This window comes from Lates calcarifer, linkage group LG5 (genome assembly GCF_001640805.2).
Source record: "Lates calcarifer isolate ASB-BC8 linkage group LG5, TLL_Latcal_v3, whole genome shotgun sequence".
Lineage (NCBI taxonomy): Eukaryota > Metazoa > Chordata > Actinopteri > Centropomidae > Lates > Lates calcarifer.
The window spans coordinates 15132376-15157446 of NC_066837.1; the positions used below are offsets into that span (position 1 = coordinate 15132376).

A 25071-nucleotide genomic window follows, 5' to 3' on the forward strand; every position below is an offset into this window, starting at 1 on the left:
GGGGTCCAGCAGCTTAGTGGGGACCAAGATGCTGGACTTCACAAGATTAAATGTCTGTTGGAGACTGAGACTTGGTGTTAGGGTTAGTCATTCAAGTGTGATGGTTAAGTTAGGGTTTTAGGGACTAGTCAATGCATTGTCGCATACGGGTCCTCTTAAAGATAGGTGTACAAGGATGTGTGTGTGTGTGTGTGTGTGTGTGTGTGTGCGGTACACCACTTACAGTTGTGCCCATATTCAACTGTTAGAAACCGGTTCTTTATTGAATTAAATTTGTCTTTTCAGCACAGTATTTTGGAATATGAGGCACATAGGAAGAGGTGAGCTGCTATTTCACACTACTACATTTCAGGAGTAGTCTGTAAACATCACTTAAATACTGGGGAGGTTGTTAGTTGTACATTTAACTTATTGGTGTCAATAGTCCCTTTGAGTCATAACATCTACTCGTGACAAGTAATGGGAGGTGGATGCATCTGACAAATTCATGTACAACATCTCCACTTGGTGGTGCTCTAAGGTTTTAAGCTTGGTCATTTTACCAACTAGCAACATTACAATGATAGGTTTTTAAATTTTTTAAATATTGAAAACAATTCTACTGTTATGTTCAATGTTATAACTTATTACACATTCAACAGCCATTAAAGATAGTTACAATATCACTTTCAGCAATTTTCACCTCCACCCCTCTCTAACTCTTCATGTTAGCAGCCTTGCAGTTGATGCTGAAGCACAGTGTGGAATGCATGATGTTAAATACAAGTGATTATACAGTGATCTGTATCACGCAGCCAGAGAGCAGGAATGGTTGTGGCTGTAGAGTGATGAACATTTTACAGCTGTGGTTTAAGATCTCCAGCATGGTGGTGAACTGAATCCACATCATGTAGCTGTGATGCATGATGACTGATGGATCTGGGTCTGGACCCATAGCTACACCCTCAGAATAGACGGGTGGCTAAACTCAAAGTAGAGATTAGAGGCTGTCACAGCAGATTATTAAAATAAAGACAGATTCATCAGTGATCGACATCGCTGGTCCAACTAGGAAAAAACAATGTGGCAGAGTTGTCATTACAGCAGTTATAAAGCAAAGTGAAGCCTGTATTAAATCAAGAATCCCTTCTGGAATAATTAAGACATTGTGTGGTCAGAGGTATTAGCAACATCTTGTCTTGTTTGTGACTGTTTTTGTCTGATCAGTGCTACTCTGGCTTTGGCTGCAACTTATTCTTCTGCGGCTCGAAGAAGTTTTCAACGATAGCATCAACCAAGTCGTCCAGTTCCTTCTTCAGGTGCGCCACATCACTGTTAGAAATCCAGAGAGAGAAGGAAAATAGAAAACTGTAAGTAACTGCGTTGAACTGCGTTTACAGTTAAGACATTTAAAGCTATTCAGAAAAAGTCTTATTTGTTATTCACTGTTCCAGCATCTCCAAACAAAAAATATAAAGCCATGCACTTGGACTTTAGGGAAATGGTGATTTTTCTGGTCTAATGAAGCCTTACAGACATTCGTCAATTGTTGAGCTGGTCTCTACAGTGACCTACCTGTTACCGGGAGCAGCACAGAGTTCAGTGTAATATTTGATTTTTGGCTCAGTGCCGCTGGTCCTCATAGTGGCCACGCCCCCATTAGAGAAGGTAAAAGTGATCATCTGACTGGAACTGGAGGTGGGAAGAACCTGGGCGATGAGAGGAGGGAGTGACAGACAAACAAGTTCATAACCTGTTTTATTTTTTATATCTTTGCCACCTCTGCAGCAAAAGCCATTGTGTGGCTCTGTGTGGATGTACATGTGTGAGTTTGTGCCCTTACAGCCTTTTTATCGGGTCGGTTGCTGTCGTACCCGGTGGTCAGGTCTCGTACAGCAGAAATGGAGAAGCGACCACACTGGGTGGGATACGAGTCCTTCTGACCACCGTAGTTGCGCAGCCGCTCGAACAAGCTGCGGATCACATCCTGGTCGTGGCAGATGAAGTAGGAGTTCTTGCTGATGTGGTAGCCGTACCTGACAATGAGAAGTAGAAAGATTAAAGTGAGTTAAAAGTTTGGAGTTTCAAGTTCAGAGAACAGAGTATAACGTGCATATGTGTGTGTCTTACTCTTCATAGATGGTAGTGAGCTGTTGGGAAAGGCTGGTGTTTTTAGTGGCCAGATAGGAAATCATCTCTCCTGCTATGGCTGCAGCACTCACTCCATCCTTGTCCAATACAGAGGGACTACACATATACCCTGCAACATACACAGACACACGCACACTTCCAGTTCATCCCTGGTATGTGCAAACCTCCAGCTGCTCTAGTCGTTTGCTTCCTTTACTAACAGTGCATGCGAAGGTGAGTGATTCCAATTACAGCATCATAATTATGTTTTATGGAAATGCTCTAAACTATGTGATGCTGTGTGTTTGAGCGAGCAACTGTAATGTTCACTCCAAACAACCTTAAATCCAGTACACGGTGTTTGACTGTGGGCATGGCTCAAAAACTGCAAATAACCGAGACCAGGGTCCTCAGCTGACACGTCTGATGTTCTCATGCTTTTACTGATTTTAATCATTGATTTTTTTCCCTTTAACAAGTAACCGCATGGTTAGAAAACCAGCATGAATACAGTTCAGTAGATGCTGGCTGCTACACTGCTTCAGTCTACTTATTTTACCTTAAAGCAACAGCTTAAAAATCATTGTGGTGAAACACTGCCTTGAAATAAGGAGAATGGTGCCTCTGTCACTCCCACTCCACGTCCCACACGCCTTTTTTGCACTATGTAAGTTTGGTGAGCAGGTGTGATCTAGCGAGAGAAGTGCCTAAGTGATAGTCAGTGGCTTAAACTGCTGAAAACAGGTGTTTATAGAATTCTAAACAGAGTTTGGTGTGTTTGGTGCAGCGACAGCACTTTAGGCCACAGGAGCCAGGGATCATGAGGAATATACATTTGGCCATGTTTCAGTTCAGTAAGTGGGATTATGCAGTAGGCTCTGGTCTTTGTTTTCTGTACATGAAAACTACTTAACAGCTCGGACTTAGAGCACAACAGAATTAATTACCACTCGTGGCTGTAGAGGGCGCTGTTGCTCAGTAAAGTGTGTTTTACGTAAGGTTTCTCAGCAGACCTCGCTCCAGTTTAGATCTTGAGGCAAAATGATTTCAGTAACACTCAAATAGTGAGTTGAACTTGGCCGTCAACTGATCCCAGACAAAATTTACCTCACATGAATACTTTTAAGCCGATCAAATTAACTCAGCTTGTGACATTGTGAGGATCATCATGCGCACAAACTTTTGTAATGTGATGCCACAAAGAATCAATTAGGACTGTATCCCTATAATTATGCTACTGGATGACATTAATTTCTGTTTTTGTGTGTGTGTGTGTGTGTGTGTGTGTGCATACCTATGGCCTCCTCAAAGGCAAAGAGAACAGTCTTGCCCTGGTCCAAAAGGTCTCTGGCTCTGTTCCCCATCCACTTGAACCCTGTTAATGTTTCCTGTCCAAACAGTGGTGACAGTGAGCATGAAGTTTTGAAACATTTACAACATTTGTGATGGTGAAGCACAACTATAATAGAGTGCTTTTAACTATAATGCTGATATCCCTTAGATACACTTTTTCTCCCAACTTAAAATATTATTACTGGAAGCATGAGCTGCTTCACTGAGGCTCTGAGCCTCTCTTCTGATTGGCTGACACACAATGCTGTGTTCTTGCTACAGCTCCAGAGAGAAGTGTGAGAGAGGAGATTACAGTGGTTTTTGGTTCTTAAAGCCACAAATGTATCTTCTATCTATCTATCTGGATATGAAAACTTAAAATAAAACACTGGAAAACTGTAAAATATGGGACATTAATGTCGCCCATTTATTACAGTCTTGGATTTGATTGCTTTACCTCAAAGTGGAAACCCTCCTTAAGAGCGATGGCACGCAGGATCTTGGATGAGACGGTGCTCGACAGCATGTAGAGGCTTTTCACAGCGCCAGTGTCAGAGTTTTGCTGTTTCCAGCAGCGGAACATCCACCAACCCAGCAACGCTCCCAACTCATTACCACTGAACACCCGCCACTGTCCACTGACACAGGGAGAGACATAAAGATGAGAATGATAATGTGTTTTATTCAGGGCTGCAGCTACTTTTGGGGACACTGAGGTCATGTCCTTGATTTGGTTTCCAGAAATATGAGGGGTTTTTTTATTGACCAGAGAAGGAATTTACAATCTACAGTGACTCAAAAATGACACATGATAGGTTTTTAAGGATGATTGTGATGTTTTGTGGGCTGTTACTGGCAAAAAGAAATAAAATCCAATTTCAATAAAAAGGGGATTGAGTATTTTCTCTGCTTGAATTACTTGGCAGCGCAGAGAAGGCCTTAAAACAGCAATTAAAGAGTGATGTAGAGTGATAAAACTTACAGAATACAACATAAAACCTGCCCCATCAACTCAGCCACTGATTCATTTGAGACATTAAAAAACTCCTCTACAAAGATGTGTGAAATTCTCACACTGTGGCTCATGTGATTGTTCAGTTCATCGTTGTTAAAGGGTGTAACTAGTGTAATATAATTAAATGCACACAAACACACACCCCTCCTGCTTCTCAGCAATCGCCAGTCGATCAGCATCAGGATCATTCGCCAAAACCACAGTGGCTCCCTCCCTCTCTGCCAGTGCAAATGACAATGTCTGCAAAGTATACACACGCACACACACGTTACACCTTAAACTACAGCATGGTATATACATTTATATACAGTATATATCATTGTGTGAATGTTCAGTGCGTACCAGGACTCCCTCTCCCTCCTCAGGATTGGGATATTTGACAGTGGGGAAGTCAGGATCTGGATCTTTCTGCTCCTCCACGGCATATGGAGGGTGAAGTTCAAATGCCTTGAAAGCTGACTGGACAAATGCATGCCCAACACCGTGCACAGATGTATGCACAATTTTAACCTCTGAACTCTTGTTTATTTCCCTGTGGAGACAGAAGCAAGGGTCAACACATATTTGTACATTTAAACTCTATTTGCCTTGTTATGGCCTAAACGTGTGAAACATGCTGATCAGAATCAGCTGGTGAACACACTTTATCTAGTTCTACAGCATGCTCTTCTCTGCCCCCAGGTGTCTTAAATTATATATGCTGCTCAATAAGTAGTTTTATCGGAGGAGCACCTATGATGACAGTGTTTCTGGATCGCTTTAAAATATTCTGTGTGGATGTCCTGGTAGGGGTCTTTAAGCAAGGGACTCTTCAGGGCGTCCTCTGCGTTCCAGGACTCAGGCCAAGGCTCCAGGTTCTCCTCTATGGCCGTGGAGATTCCTTTGTCATGAGGAGACACAATCTGGGCACCGTTCTCCCAGTACACCTGAGGCCCGAGAGAGCGAAAGACGACAGATATAACAGCAGATACGCTGAAGAAGGAAGACCAAAGGAATCGCATACATTTATCAGCAGTGTTCAGATTTTAATCAGGGTCAGCCAGAAGCAAGTTTTACCAAAAAAAGGATATTGGCAAATGGTAACTAAGTGAAAAGTATTACCTTGTAGCCATTGTCTTGTTTGGGGTTGTGAGAGGCTGTAACCATGATACCAGCACACAGACCCAGGTGGGAAACTGTGAAAGGCTGCAGGGAGAAGGACAGGAACGTATTACTTTCCAACATACTCAAACATTGTGCTAGACTACACACTCCTTCAACAGAGGAGGAAGTCTACGACACCTACAATACCGTCCTTTCATCCCCTACCCAGGAGATTTAACAACCACTCACACTTAGCCTCACATGACTCCAAAAAAATGTTGTTTTACACTTCAAAATACCTGGGTCTCCCCCATCAGTCTGACTAACTGACAACTGACAAAGTCTTCTAGTATCTACAACCAAGTGCAGTTGCCCCCAAATCCAACTTTTCTTGGATTTAATGACCTGGATGACTGGGAATCTTTTCAGACACAGCCCACTGAATCATATACACATTATGCAACATACAGTGTACTTTTTGAATGGAATTTGCCCTGCAGCTTCTGTCACACTGACTTGTTAGTCAGTGGAGTGGCATGACAGCAGACAAATTGCTCTGACAAAAGAATTTGGTTTCTCAGCTTCACTTACCTTAAGATGATTTAAAGCAGGTTTAAAATGTAAACATAAGCAGTAAAAGGATACTTCTGTTTTAATGTGTTGCAATGACCAAAAAAAGAGAAAAAAAAAAACAACCCAAAATGAGGAAATAACAGAAGTTCAAGTGATTACCACAAACGGTGTAGGGGTGATGTCAGAGAAAAGGTGGACAGGAACCCCTCGGCTGATGAAAACAGCTGCAGCCAGGCTGGCGAAACGCTTGCTGCTGCCCCCGCTGGTAGGGTGGGCTCGGGCGTCATAACCAATCACCACCCCTCGCTCCTTAAGGTTCTCAAAACTGTCCTCCAGGTAGCGACAGAAACCCTGTCATCGAAGAAAACGTTTGGGGACATAAGAGACCATTTGGAGAGGAAGAGGTGTTAACTGGCAATGGAGGACATTTAGTAACAGCAACAGGATGCTGGTGAGAAAGGCAGATGCACGGAGTTCCTACGGTGATGGGTAAAAAGACGTTGGCATGTCTCGACTGATTCAGTAGCAGAGAACTAGAATCAGTATTATGTCTGACTTTCCATGTGAGCTGATGCTTAATGCATAGACAAACTAAAGTAGTTATCTATTAACTGACCTGTGTGGTTTGGATGATAGTGAGGTCATTCATACAGGAAATGCCGGGGCCCATGGCTGCTCTCAGACCTGCTGTGCCAAACTCCATCCTGGAGGAGAAACATTTCTTCAAAGCCTCCACTGCTCCTTCCTTCACCATGTCCTGCACCATAGATGCTGTTTTGGGATTCTACGGAGAAGGAAAAACAAAGGGATAACTCCCACAGTATTATCTACATTTACTAAAAACTAGTGTAGATCTTACAGCTAGAGATCAGGTTAGAAAAGTCACTATAATTTCTATTGTAACTTTGAAAAAGCCAGTTTTAGTCAAACTTTTATTTCCCTTCTTGGTACTGCCAGGTGTCCAACAGTCCAAAAGTATTCAGTTTATTATCATAGGAGACAATAAATAGAAAATAAGCAAATACTCACATTTGAGAAGTGAACTTTTAGCTGTTTTACTTAATTTAAATATGACTTAATTGATTATCAGAATATGTGGGAAGATGTCTTGTTTCTGTTTCAGCTCTAATTCAGATAACAATGAGGTTTATAAAGGACATGTATTCAAATCTGTGACTACTTTTTATAGACTTTAGGAAAATTCAGGTCCCTTTTATCAACTGTGGTGCATTTTGTTGTGAATGAATGATGTGTACATTTTCTAAGTAGTAGTAGTGGTAAAGTAAAAACTTTGCTATGGAGTCAGTCTGTTTAGAAATGTTAACCCTACATACATTAAGTGGGTCCATATGATGCCTCCTATTCAGATGAGCCACTGAGCAAGCTGCCTTAACGCAATTATCTTAAGACTAATGAATTTGGGTTCCTTTTCCAATGTGACCTGATTGGTGGCATCCCATATCTCTTTAAGGCCATGAATGACGCTGTTTGTGTTGGTCAGATGGCAGGATGCATGTCAGTCTGATTACATCGTGTGACCAGGCTTTTTACTTTGTGAAATCACTTATGATTAGTTTATCACTGTGTGTGTGTGTGTGGGGGAAGTCCATTATTTCACTTGCAGACAGCTTCTAAAGGAAGAGGAGATGTGCTGTGTGAAGATCTATGACAAAAAAACATCTGATTTTTCTCTATGGTAAAAACATAAACCTACACCAGAGTATCTCTAGGTTCCCTTATAACATCTCTACCCATATATGCTTTATTTTACATGTTATTTTCCTGCAAAGATCATTAGGAGTGATTTTTAAGCAAAAGGGGAAGTTCCTTTAGAGAGCTACTCCATATTGCCTCGAGGTAATATTAATTCATTATTCATTTACGCCTTATTCTTATTCTATATGTTGCTTTGTTTACTTGCTCGTAGACAGATTTCACATCGGTGTTAAACTAGAAAAATGAATTGACAAACAGCATTTTTTCTCATCACTACTTGTACCAGATTACATGGACTTCTCCTATTTTTAAAAAAAGAAATATTAGTAAAGTACAGATCTGTAAAATAAGGAATTACCACAGTGAAATGAATTAATGCAGCATTAGTTACATCTTGAGTGAGTGATGTTTTTACAAAGTATCCTTCCTAGTTCTCGTTATACCGTTATAAACCATACTTCGTTATTCCCACAGAGAGTCCCTGCTACACTGTGATATTCATATAGCACTGAATAACTTGTATGACGCCCAGTAACATTTAGTGTATTTAGCTAACTAACTACAGTACAGCACACTGAGCTAGCTCGCTAGCTGTCAGCTTACCTTGTCATACTGCAGCCACTGCCTGACAGCCTGGTCCAGCTCTGTGTCACCGGTGGTTAACGAACCGTTTTCCATTTCTCTTCACCGCCCGAATCCAGAGACTGTCCTGCTCACTATCTGTGCTAATACGAGGTGAAGACGCTCACTTTGAAACCTCTTCCCGTCACGAAGCGGAAAGGGCAGGTGTGGATGTGACCGCTCGCATGCACGGCGCGGGGCGGAGCGACGTAGCGCGTCACGAGTTACTCATTTGATGCCTTCATAGACCACAGTAAAATGTAGGAATTACTGAGCAATTAAACGTTTATTGCCAGCTCAAACAAGTGGAGGAAGCTGGGGGAGAGAATGGAGTTTTTTGTGTTAAAATAGTAAATACATAACCTCTGGAATGTACAGATCGCTAAAATGGCGTCAGTGGTACATAGTCCAGGTGGTGAACACTACAATTACTTAAATAAAATACTGATGCCCCAGCAAAGAGAAAAACATTACTCCACTTTCTAGTTATTACTTTTATAAAAACACATCATCATCTCAAAAATATGATGATATAGTTTTAACTACCCAATAGTACAATTATATGCAAAACTTTGGGCACCCCTGGGCAATTTACGTGTTTTGTTGATTGTTTTATTTTCTTTATGCAACTGAGGGAGACACTGTCCATTTCAGCTGCTGGGCTAATGGATGTACACAGCAGAGAGATGTTTGTGGAGAGTGCCTGGGGCATCAATCATTATCAGGCCCAAAAATGTCATTTCAAGCCCAAATTCAATGAAATTACAAGAAATTCAGTGAGCAATTTCACTTTTTTGTTTGTTTGTTTAATTTCTATTTGTGAAAGGTTGAGCTGATGCTTCACTGTCTCATCTAAGCTAACACTGGAAAACACCATTCTCTCTGTGGGTGAGTCGATGGGACTTTCTGTACTAGCATGTATAGAAAAAATCAGCATGAGTTTAGTTCAGCACTTTAAGACTTCACTTTTAAGCAGAATTTGAATGTCTGTGATTGGATGTTTCTTACTTGAAAACACACTGACAGTCTTCTCTGGTATTTTCTAATTTGTTTATTTTTGGTACTGATGATTCAACCAGGAGAGTTTCATGTGCAGTCCCATCATTGGAGTGTTGCAACTGTCATTCAGTCAATATACCTCTAAGTGAACATAACACTGCAGCTTCTAAGGTACAGGACTGTAAGATTTTAGGAAGTTTGTTTGATTTCTCAGAAACCGAGAAAATCATGTTCCAGTTCACTCCTCTTATGCAGGTGTCCAACAAACCAGAAGTACCATCAATATTCAGGCATTTATACAGTGAATAGAGAAAGACAGTGACTAATCTTTTGAATATTTAATTGAAGTTAATTTTATTAAAGCCAAATTAAAAAGTTTTTGAGTGGGGCCGAGAAATAGAGACCCAACATTCCCCCAAGAGCAAGCACTTGTGGCAACAGTGGCGAGGAAAAACTCCCTTTTAACAGGAAGAAACCTCGAGCAGAACCCAGGCTCTTGGTGGACGGCCATCTGCCTCGACCGGTTGGGTTGTGAGGGAAAGAGAGAGAGAAGAGAGAGGGGGAGAGGGGAGAGAGAAGAGGGGGTGGGTGGTGGGGAGGGGTTGAGGGAGAGACGGGGGGGTGGGGTGAGGGGGTGGGGGGTGGGGGGGTGTTCGAGGGGTGGAGAAGAGGGGAGAAAAGGGGATGTTGGAGAAGGGGTGAGGGGTGAGAGAAAAGAAAGGGGGGTGGCTGCAGCTTAAGGGGAGGAGCGGCAGCGTGGACAGGTGCATGGACAGCAGAACAGCCGCATCCAAAGGGGAAGTTTTTTGGACGGAGTCGTCTTCTCCTTTTTCTTCTTTTCATTCTTTTTCTTTAAGAAAAACAAACAACACATCAGTACAAAAGCAAAAATAAAAGGCCACAGTTCAACAAGAATGCAACAGTGATCAGATGTCTTTAAGTCAAAGACAACTAGACTTGTTGTTTGGTCTTGAGAAAGTTTCATTACCTTTGAGAAGATGTTGCAGAAGATGCTGCAGAAGCCGTTTGTCTTGGTCTCCTCTTCCTCCTGGATCTCACTAGTCATGGTCTCATTCAGGGGTGGGTCCTCTGTGATGGAGGATGATGCCAGAGGAGAGCGGGACTCCTCTTTGCTTTTTTTAGCGCCATTTGATTCAGTTGGATCCTCCAGTGAAAATGGCTGGATCCTTCTCTTCTGCCTGAAACACCTCCTCCACACAGACTCATTTTTTTTGTCTTCACGTCCTCTGGCTGGCTTCTTGTTTATGTTAGGTTCCAACCCTTGTTGTGACATAACCCTCCTTTTGATCACAGCGCCTCGTCCAGTAAGGAGGGATTTCATGGTGGAAATAGCTCCTGCCAGAGTCTTCTTGGCTGCTTTGTCCTTTGACACCTGGAGGTTGGCAGGAGCAGTGGCGATCAAGGACCGTTCATCCACTGAGGCTTGTATGGCCACGGAGAGGACAGGGGTGACTGCTTCAAATACCTCAGTCGCTATGGCCTCTGTGAATTCAGGTGAAATCCTAACAGGGATATCTGTCCCAACGATATTACAGAGCAGCCTGGCTGAAGGAGCGCTCCACACTTCTCTGGATGTCATAGTGGGTCTTCAGGGTGAATGTGCCGGATGAGGTGGATGACTGAGCGAGTGACTCCAAGACATTTTTAATGACTGAGTCTGAGGAGAACTTCAACACATCCACACACATGTCAATCAGCTTCTCCTTCACGTCTCGATTGAAAACGCCCTCGCTGACTTCCCTCCATTGCCTAAAGAAGAGAGAACAGACACAAAAGGTGAAACACAGAAATAATGCACTCATATGTCATAAATGTTTTCAAGTATCCACTAGAGTTTCAGTGGGAAAATAAATGACCTACTCTTCAGTGAGACCCTGGAAGAATCTCATTATCACGAGAGACATGGTGGAGGAATTCATGATGACTGTCTGGTCTGCTGCTGCTTCATTTCCTCCCTGGGAAACCACAGTACGTCCATCCTCTTCTGAAGGTCCTGATGGTATCTCCATTACCTTGTCGTCCTCAGCCTCTGCAGGTTTCACCTCGACAGGCTCAGCAAACAGTTCTTCCAGACCAAAAGACTCAGCTTGACCCTCATCCTGTGAAGTTGGTACGACCTTATTTCTCTGCCTCTTGCCAAAGCGTTTCTTCCACGCTGTCTTCAGTGTTTTGAAGATGGTTGTACTGGCTGATCTCTTGGCTTTGGCCTCAGACTCCAGTGTCCTGATGGCCTGCTCAATGACTTGGCTGACAATCATGTTTGCTGCCTCATAGATGGATGGGGGGGTACATGGAGGGGAAGCAGATGAAGCTGCCGGTCTTGCTCTCCTCTGACATACTGGAGAGTCTAGGAGGATGATCCTGTGTCAGGGATCCTCACTTCCGTGCTCTCTTTATCGTCTCCCTCTTTCTCTGGCTCTAGAGGGTTTTTTATTGTCTGTTCATCAGCCTTAGTTGTGTAAAAGTCTTCCTGGTCTTTGATGGGCAAGACTTGAATTGTCTGCACCAGGGAAGTCTGAGTTGAGGTTTTTTCAAAGGCCTGAGAGCAGCTGTCCACCAGGTCAGGGGTAGACACCTCCTCCTCAGTGTCGGCAGCAGCCCTCAGAACCTCATCGTGTCTCATCTCCTCCTGGAAATCTGTTTCATTTTCAGTCCAGCAGTTCACCCTTTGGCTGAGGAACTTCATCTACCTGTTTGGGTGACAGAAACAAGCTGATGGAGGCTTCTTGTTCTCTCTCACTCTCTATGGCATCCTCTTCATCCATGGACTGCTTCTCAGGACTGGAGCTCAGGTGTCTATCAGAAGCCCTTTTGACCTTCTTGCTATGCTTTCTGCCAAAGTGGCTCTTCCACACCAACTTCAGCTTGTTCATGAATGGCATAGCAACTGGTTTCTTGGCTTTGCTGGCTGATTTGGTGCTCTCCTGGGAATCGGGTGTAACTACCACCTCAGACATAGCTGGAGAGACGTCTTCTTCGGTGACCTCGTCGTCCTCTGGACCATTCCCACGATGCTCAGCAAACACCTGCCGCATAGCGAAAAACTTCTCCAGATGTTGCTGGACCCTCTGTTGGACGAGAGAACCAGCTGAGGATCCATCTTTGTTATCCTCAGACACGGCATGCTCGTCTGAATCCCAGCGGCGAACATTTTGCAACAGCTCACTGAGATTCGCAGCAACCTGTTCAATGACGTCTGAAACGAGGGTGTCAGCGATCTTTTCTACAGTTTTGTCCATGCTGCTTGGAGCAGTGTCCTAGTGGGGAAATATACATTTTCTGTGTCTTTAAACTGAGCAGATCTAAAGATCTAAACTAACTTACTACTGATACTTGATACTGTAAAGTGCATTTAAGCTCCTGAGACCCTGTATCCTCAAATGGGGACATTGCATTTTGGGTTTGCTGTACCTGTATATTTCATTTTGCTAAACTTAAAACTGTTGTCCTCGGTAGCTGATACTTTTTTTGTGCAATCTAGTATTAACAAAATCGCAATGCACTCAACAGTGTAAAAACAAGACAGTGGCAATCTCTGTCATCACATTCTACAACCAAGATAAAGATAAAGGTATAAGAGGAACAAAACCTAATTAAATGTTATGGTTGAGACTGGGTTTTTATGTGCTCAGTAACATTTGTTGCTTGATATGTCATACAAATTTGACAAGACAACAAAGATTACAACAGGACATTCATATTTGATTTTTCAGCTTTCCGGATCCTTATTCTTCATTTCAATGAAAGACAAAAAGAGAGAGTGGTGCTATGTAGCCCGTTAGTAAATATTAGCAGAGGTTCACATAGGCCAACGAGTGTGACACTAGTTTGGAGTATAGAGTAAGGAAAATGTAGAGTTACAAAATGTTGAACAATCATGAGGCTTTTTTTGTTTTTGCATACCCATGCACAGGCATTGAAATGATACACTAAATACACTAATGACTTTATTTTGTCACACAGTAAAATAAACCCATTGTTCCCATATGTCAACTTAATTTTTTTTTTCAAAAACTACTTCCTGTTCAAAGACATGGTTTAGTTTTTATACTGATCAGATTATACCTACAATCCCAAAAAGCAGGAAGAAATTATAAATGCATACAAAAACATGGATCTTAGGAGGATAACCTTACCTGTCTCTCTTCAGACATCTTCAGATGAGCAGGGCTTCCTTGCTTTGTCTCTTCTTTGTCTTTTCCTCTTTTCCTTTTGTCGTTTTCGTTCAAGTCTTGTCAATGTGTTTTTCTCTTGTGATGGTTGTACTTGAATAAAAATACTAAGTCACTTCACTGGGGAGAATAAAAACTAAACTCTGAGATGAGAGAGGTACTGTGTTGCAGAATTTTGCAGAATTCTGTGATGTCACAGAATTCTCTAATACATCTAGTGTTCTAATAGAACTCTCTGTTATCTAAGGGTTCTGTGTTCTAATAGACTGTCCATCTTTACAGCAGTTTATCTATGAATATATTATTTAATTAATTTTATCTATTTTTCTATGTGTTTTAGTCTCATTGAGCTTTATTCAGAGGTGGAGGAGGTTTTCAGCCACTTAAGAAAAAGTAAAGTAAAAGCCCTGTGCTGAAAATTACGTCAAAGTGAAAATACTCAACTAGGAAAATGCATTAAAGCATCAAGAGTAAGAGTACTCTGTGAGAAAACGACTGATCAATGAACAACTAACCCGCTGTATATTAAATTAAAGGCTCTACAGATTTCAAACTAATATAAATCACTACTAAGGGTGAGCACAAAAATCACTGGGCTTAAGTTAGGTAGCTTACATTAAGCTGCAGCTTCAGCCTGCAGCTTTTCAGTCTGAAGATAAAAAAATCATGTTTCAGGGTTGTTGTTGGACCCAGAAGCAAACTTGGAGGCATAGAAAAGGGGGAGAGGGGTGAATAGGAGGGAGAGAAAGGGGAGGGATGGGGGAGAGGGGTGACTGAAATCCCAGCAGCTTATGATAACACAGATATCTATTGGAAAACAAAGACATTTAGTAACTAGAACCAAATGATTTTAATGTGTCAAGTTAACAGATTGTAATGATGAATTATTATTGAAAGATTAAAAGTTGTCCAGTAGACAAATGCCAAAAAATCTGAGATGAAGCAGACAACTGATGCAACTGATTCCTCTTCCTCAATCACAGAATAAGTTAGAGAAGATTCAAGTTTTATTTTTCCTCAGAGTCTTTGGGTAAGCTGTATTCATGTTATCAAGGACGTGTCTTATACTCTTTAATTGCATGTCTTTAAGGATTCATCATGTTATAACCAGGACATACATGACATATAGCTAAATTTGGATGGTTAAACGTTAATACTGCCAGGGCTGCATGTCAGTGGCGCATGCTATCCATGTCACACCAGAACTGGTGAAGTGACTACCTGACAGATTTGCATCAAATATATGTAACAAACATATTTACAGTATGTTCATATATTTAGATCATTTACAAATTAGCGAGTGTTATTGAAAAAAGACTGGTCTGAATGGAAGTGAGGATGATATCCCAAGAGTAGTTTTAAAAATTCACCATCACTTGGTTCCAAAAGCAGCAACAAATTTAAAATTATGTTCAGAGCTGAGGCACTAGGACATTCTTCTACTGTAAAGAACAGAGTCTGTTTTTAACTCAAACTTTCAATGTGGAGAAATGAATATGAACAAATAAATGAAAGAATATGATGACAATCGAAACATTTATCTGCAAAATAATCTGTACACTCTGAAGGTGGATGCAATTAACTTCTTCTCTTCGTGTCTATTAACAATGTAAGTCATCCTGTTTATTGAGAATGCTCAATGGTTATGAGTTGTCTAAATTATCAATGAACTAACTGTGTGAAGTTTTAACTTGGTTCTCATACTTAAATGTCACTGAAACAATTCATGTCATGAAAGTCATGAAACGATGCCTCAGTTTGAACAGGGGCTGTAATTCTCACACTGACCACAGGAGTACAGCATCAAACACAACAGGCCTTTACCACAGCACAAACTTTGACTGATCATAGTAGGAAAATCAGATACTACTAATACTATTAAATGATAGGTTCATTACTTTTCACTTTACTAGTCAGGTGCTGATGTAAACATGGAAACTGTATTTACTTGCTGTAATCGTTTGTCCTGTTCATCCTGGACATTCAATGAAAAAAACATGCAGTATTTGTTTGTATTCAGAAGTTTGTCTAAAGCAGTTTGAGTAGACAAATCAAGTAGATATCTTCCAAAGCTGCTGCCATTGTGGTACAAATTTCCTTCTTTTTCTTTTCCTGGCCAGTGTTTCCCTGCTAAGCTGCAGTGGAAAGACAGTAACAGAAAGAAGGCATCCTGTACTTAAAATATTTTAACTTTTGAAAGAAAAATATTCAATTACTTTGTCTAACTCAGACTGCTGAGGCCAACTATTGCTTTCAGATCAATCTCTGAATATATTTCTGTACAAAACAAGGACTGTGAATTTTGTCCTCTATTTCTCTAAGAGTACATGGCTGTCTCATGGCTGTCGTTTTAAGACAGATTTGACAAACTGTGAACCCTGAAACTGAAGCCTCTACACTGAAATCAGTCATTAATTTATTTACATTATGTTTGCTTTTCCTGCTGTGACATGTCAGGCTGTCATCTGTGGAAAAAGGCCTATGAACCCCTGAAGCGGAACTTTCACAGTTAAGACCTGAGTCGTGTTTCTAAATATCATGAACATACAACCACTGGTCATAAAGATCGCAGCCCTGACAGCTCAGACATACTGCTGCTATCTGCTGCGTTTCCTCTGTTTGATTATAAACAGGTTCTCATCCGTCGGGAACATCTGCGCAGCGAGTTTTTTGTCAGCGGTCCCCCGGCTTTCGATATCTCCTCTTCCTCTTCTTCGCCCCGTTCTCTGGATTCGGGTCTGACCCCTGCATCTCACCAGTTACCGCCCAGTTTCCTGGTGCTTTTTTTGGTCTCTTCCACCTCTTCTTCTTCTTCTTCTTCTCTATGTTCGCTCCTCTGCCTCCACCTCTGGGAAAGTCAGCTGCTTCATCCAAAATTAGCTTCGCTGGTGGCAGCTGGTTCCTTGAGGTGGGCACTGGTCTCTTAGGTTTCCACGGTTTCACTTTGCCAGTGCTTTCTGGTTGTTTGAACTTATTTGTTTTGGGTGTTGTGTCACTAAAGTCACTGTCACGAAAAAAGATATGGTTCGGGCTGGGTTTGTGGTTGTTAGGGGTTTGCTGAGGTGTGTGGTTAGGGTCGCAGTTGTTTTCGAGATGGCTGATTTTCTGTTTCTTTTTCGGTGGTCCTGGAGTGACAGGAGTCTGAGAGGTGGTGGGGAAACAGCCATTTTTCTTCAGTTCTGGGGTAAAGACAGAAGCACAAAGGATTTAATGACTTACTTATCTTTTTTTTTCTCTACATGCAGGGAATGCCACCACAGCACGATGGGCTTCATGTCAGACAAAAGCTGGGTCGACATCAGGTTAAGTTAAGTTTTATCTCTGTAAACAGCTACATCAAACATACAAAATCACTGAGGTTGTTAACCATATGACAAGATGTTTGTTTGCTTTCTTGCTAAGAGTTAAGATGCGATGATTGATACTGCTCTCATGTCTGTGTGAGAGGTGTCATCAGTTTTCTCAAGTAACTTCTGACAAGAAGTTCTTTCAAAGCACCTTTCTTTCAGATTACTTTATTCACCACATGCTGGTGTTTGAGTGCGTTCATTTTAACTCTAGAATAAAAAAATGTCATTTTTCAACTGCACTGAAAACATAAATTATGAATCCTAAACCAATCACACTTAATAATAATTTGCACAGTATTACACCACTAAACACCAGTTTTTTACATTAGCCAGAAGGCCACAGCTTAGAAAGAAGTAACGTGACTTACCTTTAACCTTCAGCTTTAGCCTGTGTTGTCTGCGCTTGATGTCCTCCACTGTGTCATAGTGATTGATGAACGGAATGGTGGCATACACCCCATTGAACATCCTCTGCCGTGTACACGCCTGAGGGAAATACACACAAAAATGCATGACGGCATGTGCACACACACGCAGATATCACAAACAAAGAAGGCAAAAAAAAATGTTAAACCTGAAAACACTAGATGTGAAACACACTGTTCCCTCCAAAAAACTATCTTATCTCATATAGAAATAAAGAATTAGCATTTAGAAATATGAACAGTTGTGAGAATTGAACTTTTTCAATACCAATTTGTCCTATACACTGCATTTGTATGGGGGTGAAGAAACTTTTAGATCAATTTTACACTTGGAACAACTCCTGCTCACACTTTCTGCCATCATTCTGGCCTCTAATGTAGTCTACAGGCCAGAGAGAAGTATGCAAAATGACAAATACCAACACATGTACCATGACAGTTAAATAAAAATTTTAGTGAGCTACTCACATGGCCAAAGTGTCCTCTCCTGGAGCAGTTGTAACAGTATGAGGGAGATCGACCGTTGTCCTCTCCCTGCTGCTTTACAGGAGGACCTGCCATTAGTCTAAACACAGAAAAAGAATATTTATAAAGCTTGTTACTTAAAAAGCAATATATTTTATATAAATTTAAAACCTTTCTCCTCTGCCCCCATGAACATGACAGATACAATATATCAGTGGTTTAACCTTCCATATGCTTTGCATTCTCCCTCTTCTCTGCCATCATTCCCATGCTCTCCATTGATACAGGCTGTTGTGCTTTGTACGGTGAATATGGGTGCTGATATGAACTAGTGATTACTGGAGCTATAGTTAGAGGCCTGTAATGACCCTGTATGATAAGTAACCTTCTCTATGTGTATGTGTGTGTGTGTGTGTGTGTGTGTGTGTGTGTGTGTGTGTGTGTGTTGGACACAGGGTCCCGTCCCCTATGGGCCAGTATGAAGAAAGCCTTCCATGCTCCAGTGCCCACAGCAAATATACACTGATAAAGAGAGAGAGAGAGAGGAAGAGAGAGAGAAAGAGAGAGAGAGAGGGGCGCAGTGCATTTACTGCTAATGTAACACACACACTCTGCACACCTTAACACTCATCTAAGGTGCCCCCTCCTTCCTCTCTCAGCCCTGATTCCAAGATTACAAATGATTTGTGCCCCACGTCATTTCTTAAACATAGCTTAGCTAACCTCCTTCTCTCCTCCTCTCCCTTCCTCCTTCCTCCATCTCTCCCCAATCCCCACATCTACCCCTCACACTTGTTTTTCCTCCTCTCTCCCTCTCTCTCTCCCTTTCTCTCTCTCTTTTCCGCTTGAGTAGTTTTGAGGCAGAAAGGATGAATGCTATTAGAGCGTCGCGTCATTATCGGGTCAGGCCGGCCGGGCCCATCTCCATCACAAAGGCCAGGAGATCACAGACCTCTTGCGAGTGCACGCGCACACACACACACACACACACACACACACACACACACACACACACACACACTCAAACACAAACACACACATGTGCACCACCCTAAGGAGATCACAGTCCCCGACTCAAGCCCCCCGACCTCCACCCTTCCTGCCCCTCTTCCGATTCATCTCTCATGTAAATTGGATGTAGGTCTCCCTCTGTCTCTCCCTCCCTGACCTTGGGCTTGTGTTATCTCCACATACTCTGATCCAGCACATAGACAGAATGAATGAAAACATGAGAGAGGGAGAGAGTGAGAGAGAAAAGAAGAAATGAAATCCCCTCCTATTCTCCCATCAACCTGAGATAGTTGTCTGAAAACCTGGAGTGAATGTGCGTCTGTGTGCGTGTGAGCAGTTGTCTGCCTCATACAATATTAATTAACTGGATGAACCTTCATCCCTCTCTCATTCCCGCTCCCTGTTTTCATCCGGCGCTTCTTATCAGGGGCATCTAAATAGCTAACAGGGTGAGGGCCTGAGGGATCAAATCAGTTTGGTGTCTCTCTTTCTCTTTCTTTCTCAGGGGTTTGGAGAGGAGTCCTAAAGAGCCTGGCTGTGAGATGAAAGTCAACGGAACACAGGCATATTTTTAGACAGATGTGAGAATACCCATTGTTCTGGGTGTGGATTTTGTAGGTTCAGCATCAATTCTGCATCAAATTGCATCTTTGTAAAATACCAGAGGTATTTTGTGATAGTGATTTTGTGAACAGAGTGCAGAATGGCCCTGCAAATCCAACCCACTAATTCTGGTTCATTAATATGATGGTGGTGCAAGGCTCAACCAACATTTGTGTGAGTCAGACATCAACCTGAATCTATGCCTAAACCTCTGAAACTAAAACTAAAAACTAAAAACTGAGATTTTTTAAATGGGATAAACATGGCAACAGAACAAACATCACATAGTCATGCATTACTCTACTGTATATTTACAACACTTGATTTAAATAGCTGTTGACACCATTAGGTGGCTCTCAGAGATACTGAGTCACATCATCATCCAAACAGTCTGCTGACTGGTTCTCTCAGTGGATGTTTTACAGACCTGAAAAGTTATCTCATGAAAATAAAAGGTTTAAAAAGTTAACGCTACTCGCGACCCTTAAGCTTATGCTCTCTGCTATAAACAGTTAAACTAATGAGATATTCTATTTCTTTATTTTATCTTTAGAGGCCTTAAATAAAACAATGTAGTTATTTGCTAGAGAAAAGTCTACTATACAAATATCTGAAAACATCCTTCTGTGAGACAGAAATGGTTTTTTTTTCTGGGTCCTGTCCTAAGATTCATCTTGTGAGTTCTTGTGGGGGTCCTGACCCTCAGGTTGGAAACCACCCGCATGTAGTATTGCTCGAGAGCACCTTGTGATTTGTGTATCAGCAAAGCTTTGGTGATAGAATTGTGTTGAACTGCTTGGCATTTGGACTTTTGCTTTTTACAATTTTCATTTTGGCCCCAATATAAACATCTATTACAACCACTGTATATGGGGCAGACAAGAACAGAATCAGATTTTTGTTTTCTTTTTCCTCTTGTTCTTTCATGTTTTGTGAATATTTGGATAGGTGCGTGTTGTTGTAACCGAAATCAAATGATACCTAATCTAATAAAAACAATCATGTGACTCTACACTTTTCCAACTCTGTCCCAAAAGCCCTAACCTGTTCATTCGTAAACTTACTTGACAGACACTTCACAGCCTGAGAGGCTGCATTAAAAACATCTGTCTGTTTAGCTAACAGTCCTCTGAGTGCAGAGACAGCAGGACAGACCTGAATCTGACCCACTTCCTGCTGATGCGACATGAAGAGCTTCTGAAGCTGCTCACAGACACTTTGCCAGTCAGACAAAAAGATGACTGAAGCTGGGAAGAGGACTTTAGGATGTGTGTGTGTGTGTGTGTGTGTGTGTGTGTGTGTGTGTGAATGTGTGTTTGTGTGTATAGCAGGGTGTTTGAGAAAGTCCTAAGGGCTTCGCTGTGTGGACACAGACAACCAGCCATCCGTGGCCTCTCATGCATACACACACACAGACACATAAGCACTCTCTGTCTCTCTCTCTCTCTCTCACTCACACACACACACACACACACACACTCAACTATGTTTTCCCACAGTTGTCCCAACACATACACCGTGTCTCTCTAAGCCCCGCTCTCCTCTGCTCCTTGCCTTAGCTGCTGGTGGCAAAGCTGTGATAATCCTTCGGCCAACACAAAGCTCAGACTGTTACAGACTACAATCTGAAGGAACACACACACACACACACACACAACAGTTATCAAACACAATCCGAGAAGCAAACAGGCTTGTGTGTGTATGTATGTGTGTGATGAGAGGGGGTGGGATCTGAACAGTAACGGGTGGTGGGAGTGTGGGGGCCGGGGGCCAGCGGCGCTGTTTTGCATATGTTATTGCAGCAATGGGGAGAGGTTTGCATATGTTACTGGACCCACTGGGAACCAACTCTGCATGCTTTATCATAGGAAACAGCCTCACAACACAACACAAGACTACTGGGCTCATACCAAAACAAACAGAGCATTGTGGTGTGTGTGTGTGTGTGTGTGTGCCAGTATGTACATATTAGGTTAACGCGGAGGGGTAATTAGACAGTCATGAATTAGAGAGATGAAATGGCTATAAGACGAACATCCACTCAAACCAACATAGGGAAAAAATGAGCAGCAGGCCTCACCATTAATCCTCTTAATTTCGTGTGGGAATTTGAACTGTGCTATTTCCAAAATTGTAAAGAAATTAATTATAGCGTTTACTCTGGCTCATGAACAGGAGCAGGAAAATCAATCGTTCTTAGGAGACCGTTTAAGGTGGAGGTGTGCATGTTTGCCGTTAAGGAGGCTACAGAAGAAGAAGAGGAGGAGGAGGAGGAGGAGCAGCGGGGGGGATCCTCCAAATAACCAGATGTGATTCCTGCTCCCTTTGTGTCTGCCAGTTCACAAAGACTCAGACCGAAGCCCTAACCCCGCGCCCTACGAGGACTCACGCTCACATGCAGTCTAATTCCCAGAGGCTCTTCCTATCTCCTCCTGTCAGTCAGTCAATCAGTCTGAAGACAATCAGTAAGAGTCCTGATTTTCTCTTTAGAGAGAGAGAGAGAGAGAGAGAGAAAATGCTCCTGGAATGTAATGATAATGTGATGCAGGGGTGAAAGGCGGTGGGTTGCCACCTCTGGAGAAAACCCCCTCTTTTGGGGCAGTGACTGGAGGTAATCTGGTCACACCATGGAAGGCGGAACAGAGGATACAACCTAATCTATTCAAACCTAGGTCTAAGTTATTCAATTTCTATTCTATTCCGAGTTCAGAGGCTTCGTTCTAGTGTGGCCAGAGTGCGGCCGTGTTTTAACGGAAAGATATTACCCACTCTATTCCCAGCAATTAGATAGAGCCAACATATGTGGACATAAGAGACAGGGATTTAGACGTACTATATACAGATGGACTGAGTCTTTTATGCCCTGGGTGGGATGTTAAACCCTGATTTTAAATCTCAGCCAACCAATCACACACAAACATACACTTCCACACACCAAGCCATCCACACACACACATACACACACACACCAAAATTGACACCATCCAGCTAAGCGGAAAAGCACAAAGACCTGCAAAGCCTGCAAGACCTCTGATAACACTGTACCTGGTGTGTGAGCGTGTGACTGTCTGTGTGTGTGTGTGTGTGTGTGTGTGTGTGTGTGTGTGTGTGTGTGTGTATGTCTGTGTGTACATTCCTATAGTTCTGCATGTACATTCAGCAGTGTATGTGAAGACACCTGTACCTAAGAATAAACTCCTGAGCGCAGTGTCCCTGTCCTCCTGAGTGACAGTGAACTATACGCAAGGTTTGATGACAATCTGAGGGATTTTTTTTGCTATTTATTTACTTTGTTTTTTTGTCCTAAATTCTCTACATTATGTTTATTATTATTGCTACAGTTTGTTAAATTTTTACCAAGAAATAATTTGTTATAGAACTGCAACTAACAAATACTTTTGTTATCAATTAATCTGCAGATTATTTCCTTGATTAATTAATTAATTGTATTGTCTATTAAATGTCAGAAAACTGTAGGGAAAAAAGCCAATTTCCCAGAGACCAGCGTAACATCTTTAAATTGCTTGTTTTGGTTCAATCAACAGTTCAAAACCCTAAAATATTACATTTAAAATGATATAAAACAGAGAAAGAAAGAAAGAAAGAAAGAAAGAAAGAAAGAGTCACATTTAAGAGGCTGATATCAGACCAAATGATTAATCAGTTTTCTATATAGTTGTTAATTATCGAAACGAATTGTTCCAGATCTTATTTGGAATTTACTGTCATTCTGCTCTCTGGTCTTTATTTTGTTCCAAGTGGGTTTTTCTGTCTATTTGTTGCCATATTTTAAGCCAAGTTTTCCACGTGGGATATTAAAGAATGACCTATGAGTGTTTCTGAGCTGAAGACTATGAGAGAACAAAGACAGCGCATAAACGAACCACTAAGAACTATCATTACCTTGTAATACCCATGTACCACCCATGTTCCGCTCTTCTTTTGTCCTTTATGGACTGTACTACCCAAATGGACTTTACTTTCTTTGCCCTGATGACCTTCAGCTGGAAACAAAACTAGATTGAAGACATACAAAAACCATTTCCTTTTACAAATGTACCTCCCCCTGCCCCCTGTGCCGTCAGTGTGTCAGTCTGAGGTACAATAAAGGGTTGAGAGTCTTTTGACATGGCAGAGGTGAGAAGACTGGAGAGTCCGGACTGTACAATGATGAGACAGCAAAAACAGCTAGCTGAATGGATGTGGATTTAAAGGATTTTTACAGAGCACCGTTTGAATTGAGCACATTCTTGTAAGAGGAATGACAAAAAGAGGTCGGCCAAACAGAAGGACGGACACAACCAGGAGTGGAATAAAGGTCAAAACTTAAACCTGTCATTTCACGTTCAGCAGAGAGAACAGAAGAGTTATAACTGGTATGGCTTATTGTTATATGAATTATTTTATATTATTTAACTATTAGGATTGATGAGTGGAGATGTTAATAAGCAGCTGCTTGTGTAAGTGTTTTAATTGATAATTTTGCTCTTTATTCAGTGGCTGCCTTAGTAACGGGATGGGTTTTTTTTTTTTGATTTGTTTTTAGTTTTTTATGTACTATTCATGTCTATTGTCAATATGACTGCCTAAATATGGGATTTGTACAATTAGCAATTTAAATCCAGAGCAATAGCCACTTTAATCTGTAGCCTGACATCAGATCAATCATACTCCTGGTGTTACCTCCTGCAGCTCACACAGCAATGACGACATACCATAGATGTACAGTACCATGTCTACAACAAACTCTGACTAAGAACATCTCTTCAGTGGGTGATAGAGTGCAGCTGTCTCTGTTTGACCACTGGAGGGCGCTCTAACTCTACACAACATGCTGAAAAGGGCCTTGAACAACTTCACCCAAGGACGCACGCTGCCAACTGCTGAGGTGAGTCTGGTTGATGTAGGAGGACAGATCCACTCTGTCATAAGTACTATATAACACAGTAAAACAGTTGTAAACAAACACTGATTCATTCTTATACGAGTCTGTAGAGAGAAAAACATTTTTCTTATCCAGAGAATCACTACACTCTGTGCTTAGTGACCTGACTGGAGCACTGAGGAGGACAAACATTTTCAGCTTTCAGTTTAATGCACTAGTGATTTTTCTGTTTGAAAGAAAACCAGTTCTATCTAGTTTATATAAACAACAGAAATGTGCTTAAGCCACTATTTTGTAGCTGGTTTTGTTCTGAAATTCACCAAGAACCAAAATAAGTCAGTGGGGCAAATAATGAACCTGGAACACAATGTACCAGACACAGTCACTGAGGTGGTGTCTACAAAGCACTGAACGTTAAACAGTGAAACTGAATACATGACAAATATCATCTGTCTGTGAATACACAAATGTAGGTACGGAGCTCCTTAAACATTTGTACAGGAGCAAAAATAAATTCAAGCTGCTCTATATTCCCATGTTATTGATGAAATAGAACGACCAATTTCTGACAATAAGTGTAGAAAATATTATTCAAATACATAATTTTCACAACTTCAATATCTTCAAAAACTGAAAAAAGAAAATCTGAATTAAAATGGAAAACATTTCAACCGTGCACCACAGACACCAT

The 25071-nt window shown here is 41.7% G+C and overlaps 4 protein-coding genes across 4 annotated transcripts; all 4 read right to left on the reverse strand.

The window, feature by feature from the left end:
- Nucleotides 1–236: 236 nt before the first annotated feature.
- Nucleotides 237–8636, reverse strand: pgm2 (phosphoglucomutase 2). The gene is made up of 13 exons (XM_018695721.2): nt 8432–8636; nt 6729–6896; nt 6272–6463; nt 5558–5641; nt 5189–5382; nt 4799–4988; nt 4599–4696; nt 3899–4079; nt 3404–3497; nt 2110–2239; nt 1823–2015; nt 1555–1688; nt 237–1311 (listed from the first exon to the last, which is right to left on the reverse strand). The coding sequence occupies exons 1-13, from the start codon at nt 8504–8506 to the stop codon at nt 1209–1211; spliced, it is 1836 nt and encodes a 611-aa protein (XP_018551237.1). The 5' UTR covers nt 8507–8636; the 3' UTR covers nt 237–1208.
- A 1538-nt stretch (nt 8637–10174) lies between these two features.
- Nucleotides 10175–11048, reverse strand: LOC127142437 (uncharacterized). The gene is made up of 2 exons (XM_051070277.1): nt 10437–11048; nt 10175–10298 (listed from the first exon to the last, which is right to left on the reverse strand). The coding sequence occupies exons 1-2, from the start codon at nt 11046–11048 to the stop codon at nt 10185–10187; spliced, it is 726 nt and encodes a 241-aa protein (XP_050926234.1). The 3' UTR covers nt 10175–10184.
- On the reverse strand, nt 11015–13866 carry LOC108896466 (uncharacterized). Its single transcript, XM_018695611.2, has 3 exons — nt 13606–13866; nt 11330–12726; nt 11015–11218 (listed from the first exon to the last, which is right to left on the reverse strand). The coding sequence occupies exons 1-2, from the start codon at nt 13621–13623 to the stop codon at nt 12118–12120; spliced, it is 627 nt and encodes a 208-aa protein (XP_018551127.1). The 5' UTR covers nt 13624–13866; the 3' UTR covers nt 11015–11218; nt 11330–12117.
- A 726-nt stretch (nt 13867–14592) lies between these two features.
- On the reverse strand, nt 14593–18058 carry LOC127138996 (zinc finger CCHC domain-containing protein 7). Its single transcript, XM_051070657.1, has 3 exons — nt 17885–18058; nt 17360–17477; nt 14593–16820 (listed from the first exon to the last, which is right to left on the reverse strand). The coding sequence occupies exons 1-3, from the start codon at nt 17975–17977 to the stop codon at nt 16315–16317; spliced, it is 717 nt and encodes a 238-aa protein (XP_050926614.1). The 5' UTR covers nt 17978–18058; the 3' UTR covers nt 14593–16314.
- Between the last annotated feature and the right edge of the window lie 7013 nt (nt 18059–25071).

Coding starts and splice junctions, on each gene's coding strand:
- pgm2 (XM_018695721.2), bottom strand. CDS start 8,506: ATGGAAAACGGTTCGTTAACCACCGGTGACACAGAGCTGGACCAGGCT. Junction 3,498..3,898: donor AGGAGGGTTTCCACTTTGAG/GTAAAGCAATCA, acceptor CTGTTTGGACAG/GAAACATTAACAGGGTTCAA. Junction 1,689..1,822: donor ACCGACCCGATAAAAAGGCT/GTAAGGGCACAA, acceptor CTCATCGCCCAG/GTTCTTCCCACCTCCAGTTC.
- LOC127142437 (XM_051070277.1), bottom strand. CDS start 11,048: ATGACATCCAGAGAAGTGTGGAGCGCTCCTTCAGCCAGGCTGCTCTGT. Junction 10,299..10,436: donor TCTGCAACATCTTCTCAAAG/GTAATGAAACTT, acceptor TTTTTCTTAAAG/AAAAAGAATGAAAAGAAGAA.
- LOC127138996 (XM_051070657.1), bottom strand. CDS start 17,977: ATGGCAGGTCCTCCTGTAAAGCAGCAGGGAGAGGACAACGGTCGATCT. Junction 17,478..17,884: donor GGAGAGGACACTTTGGCCAT/GTGAGTAGCTCA, acceptor TATTTCCCTCAG/GCGTGTACACGGCAGAGGAT. Junction 16,821..17,359: donor GCTAAAGCTGAAGGTTAAAG/GTAAGTCACGTT, acceptor TCTTTACCCCAG/AACTGAAGAAAAATGGCTGT.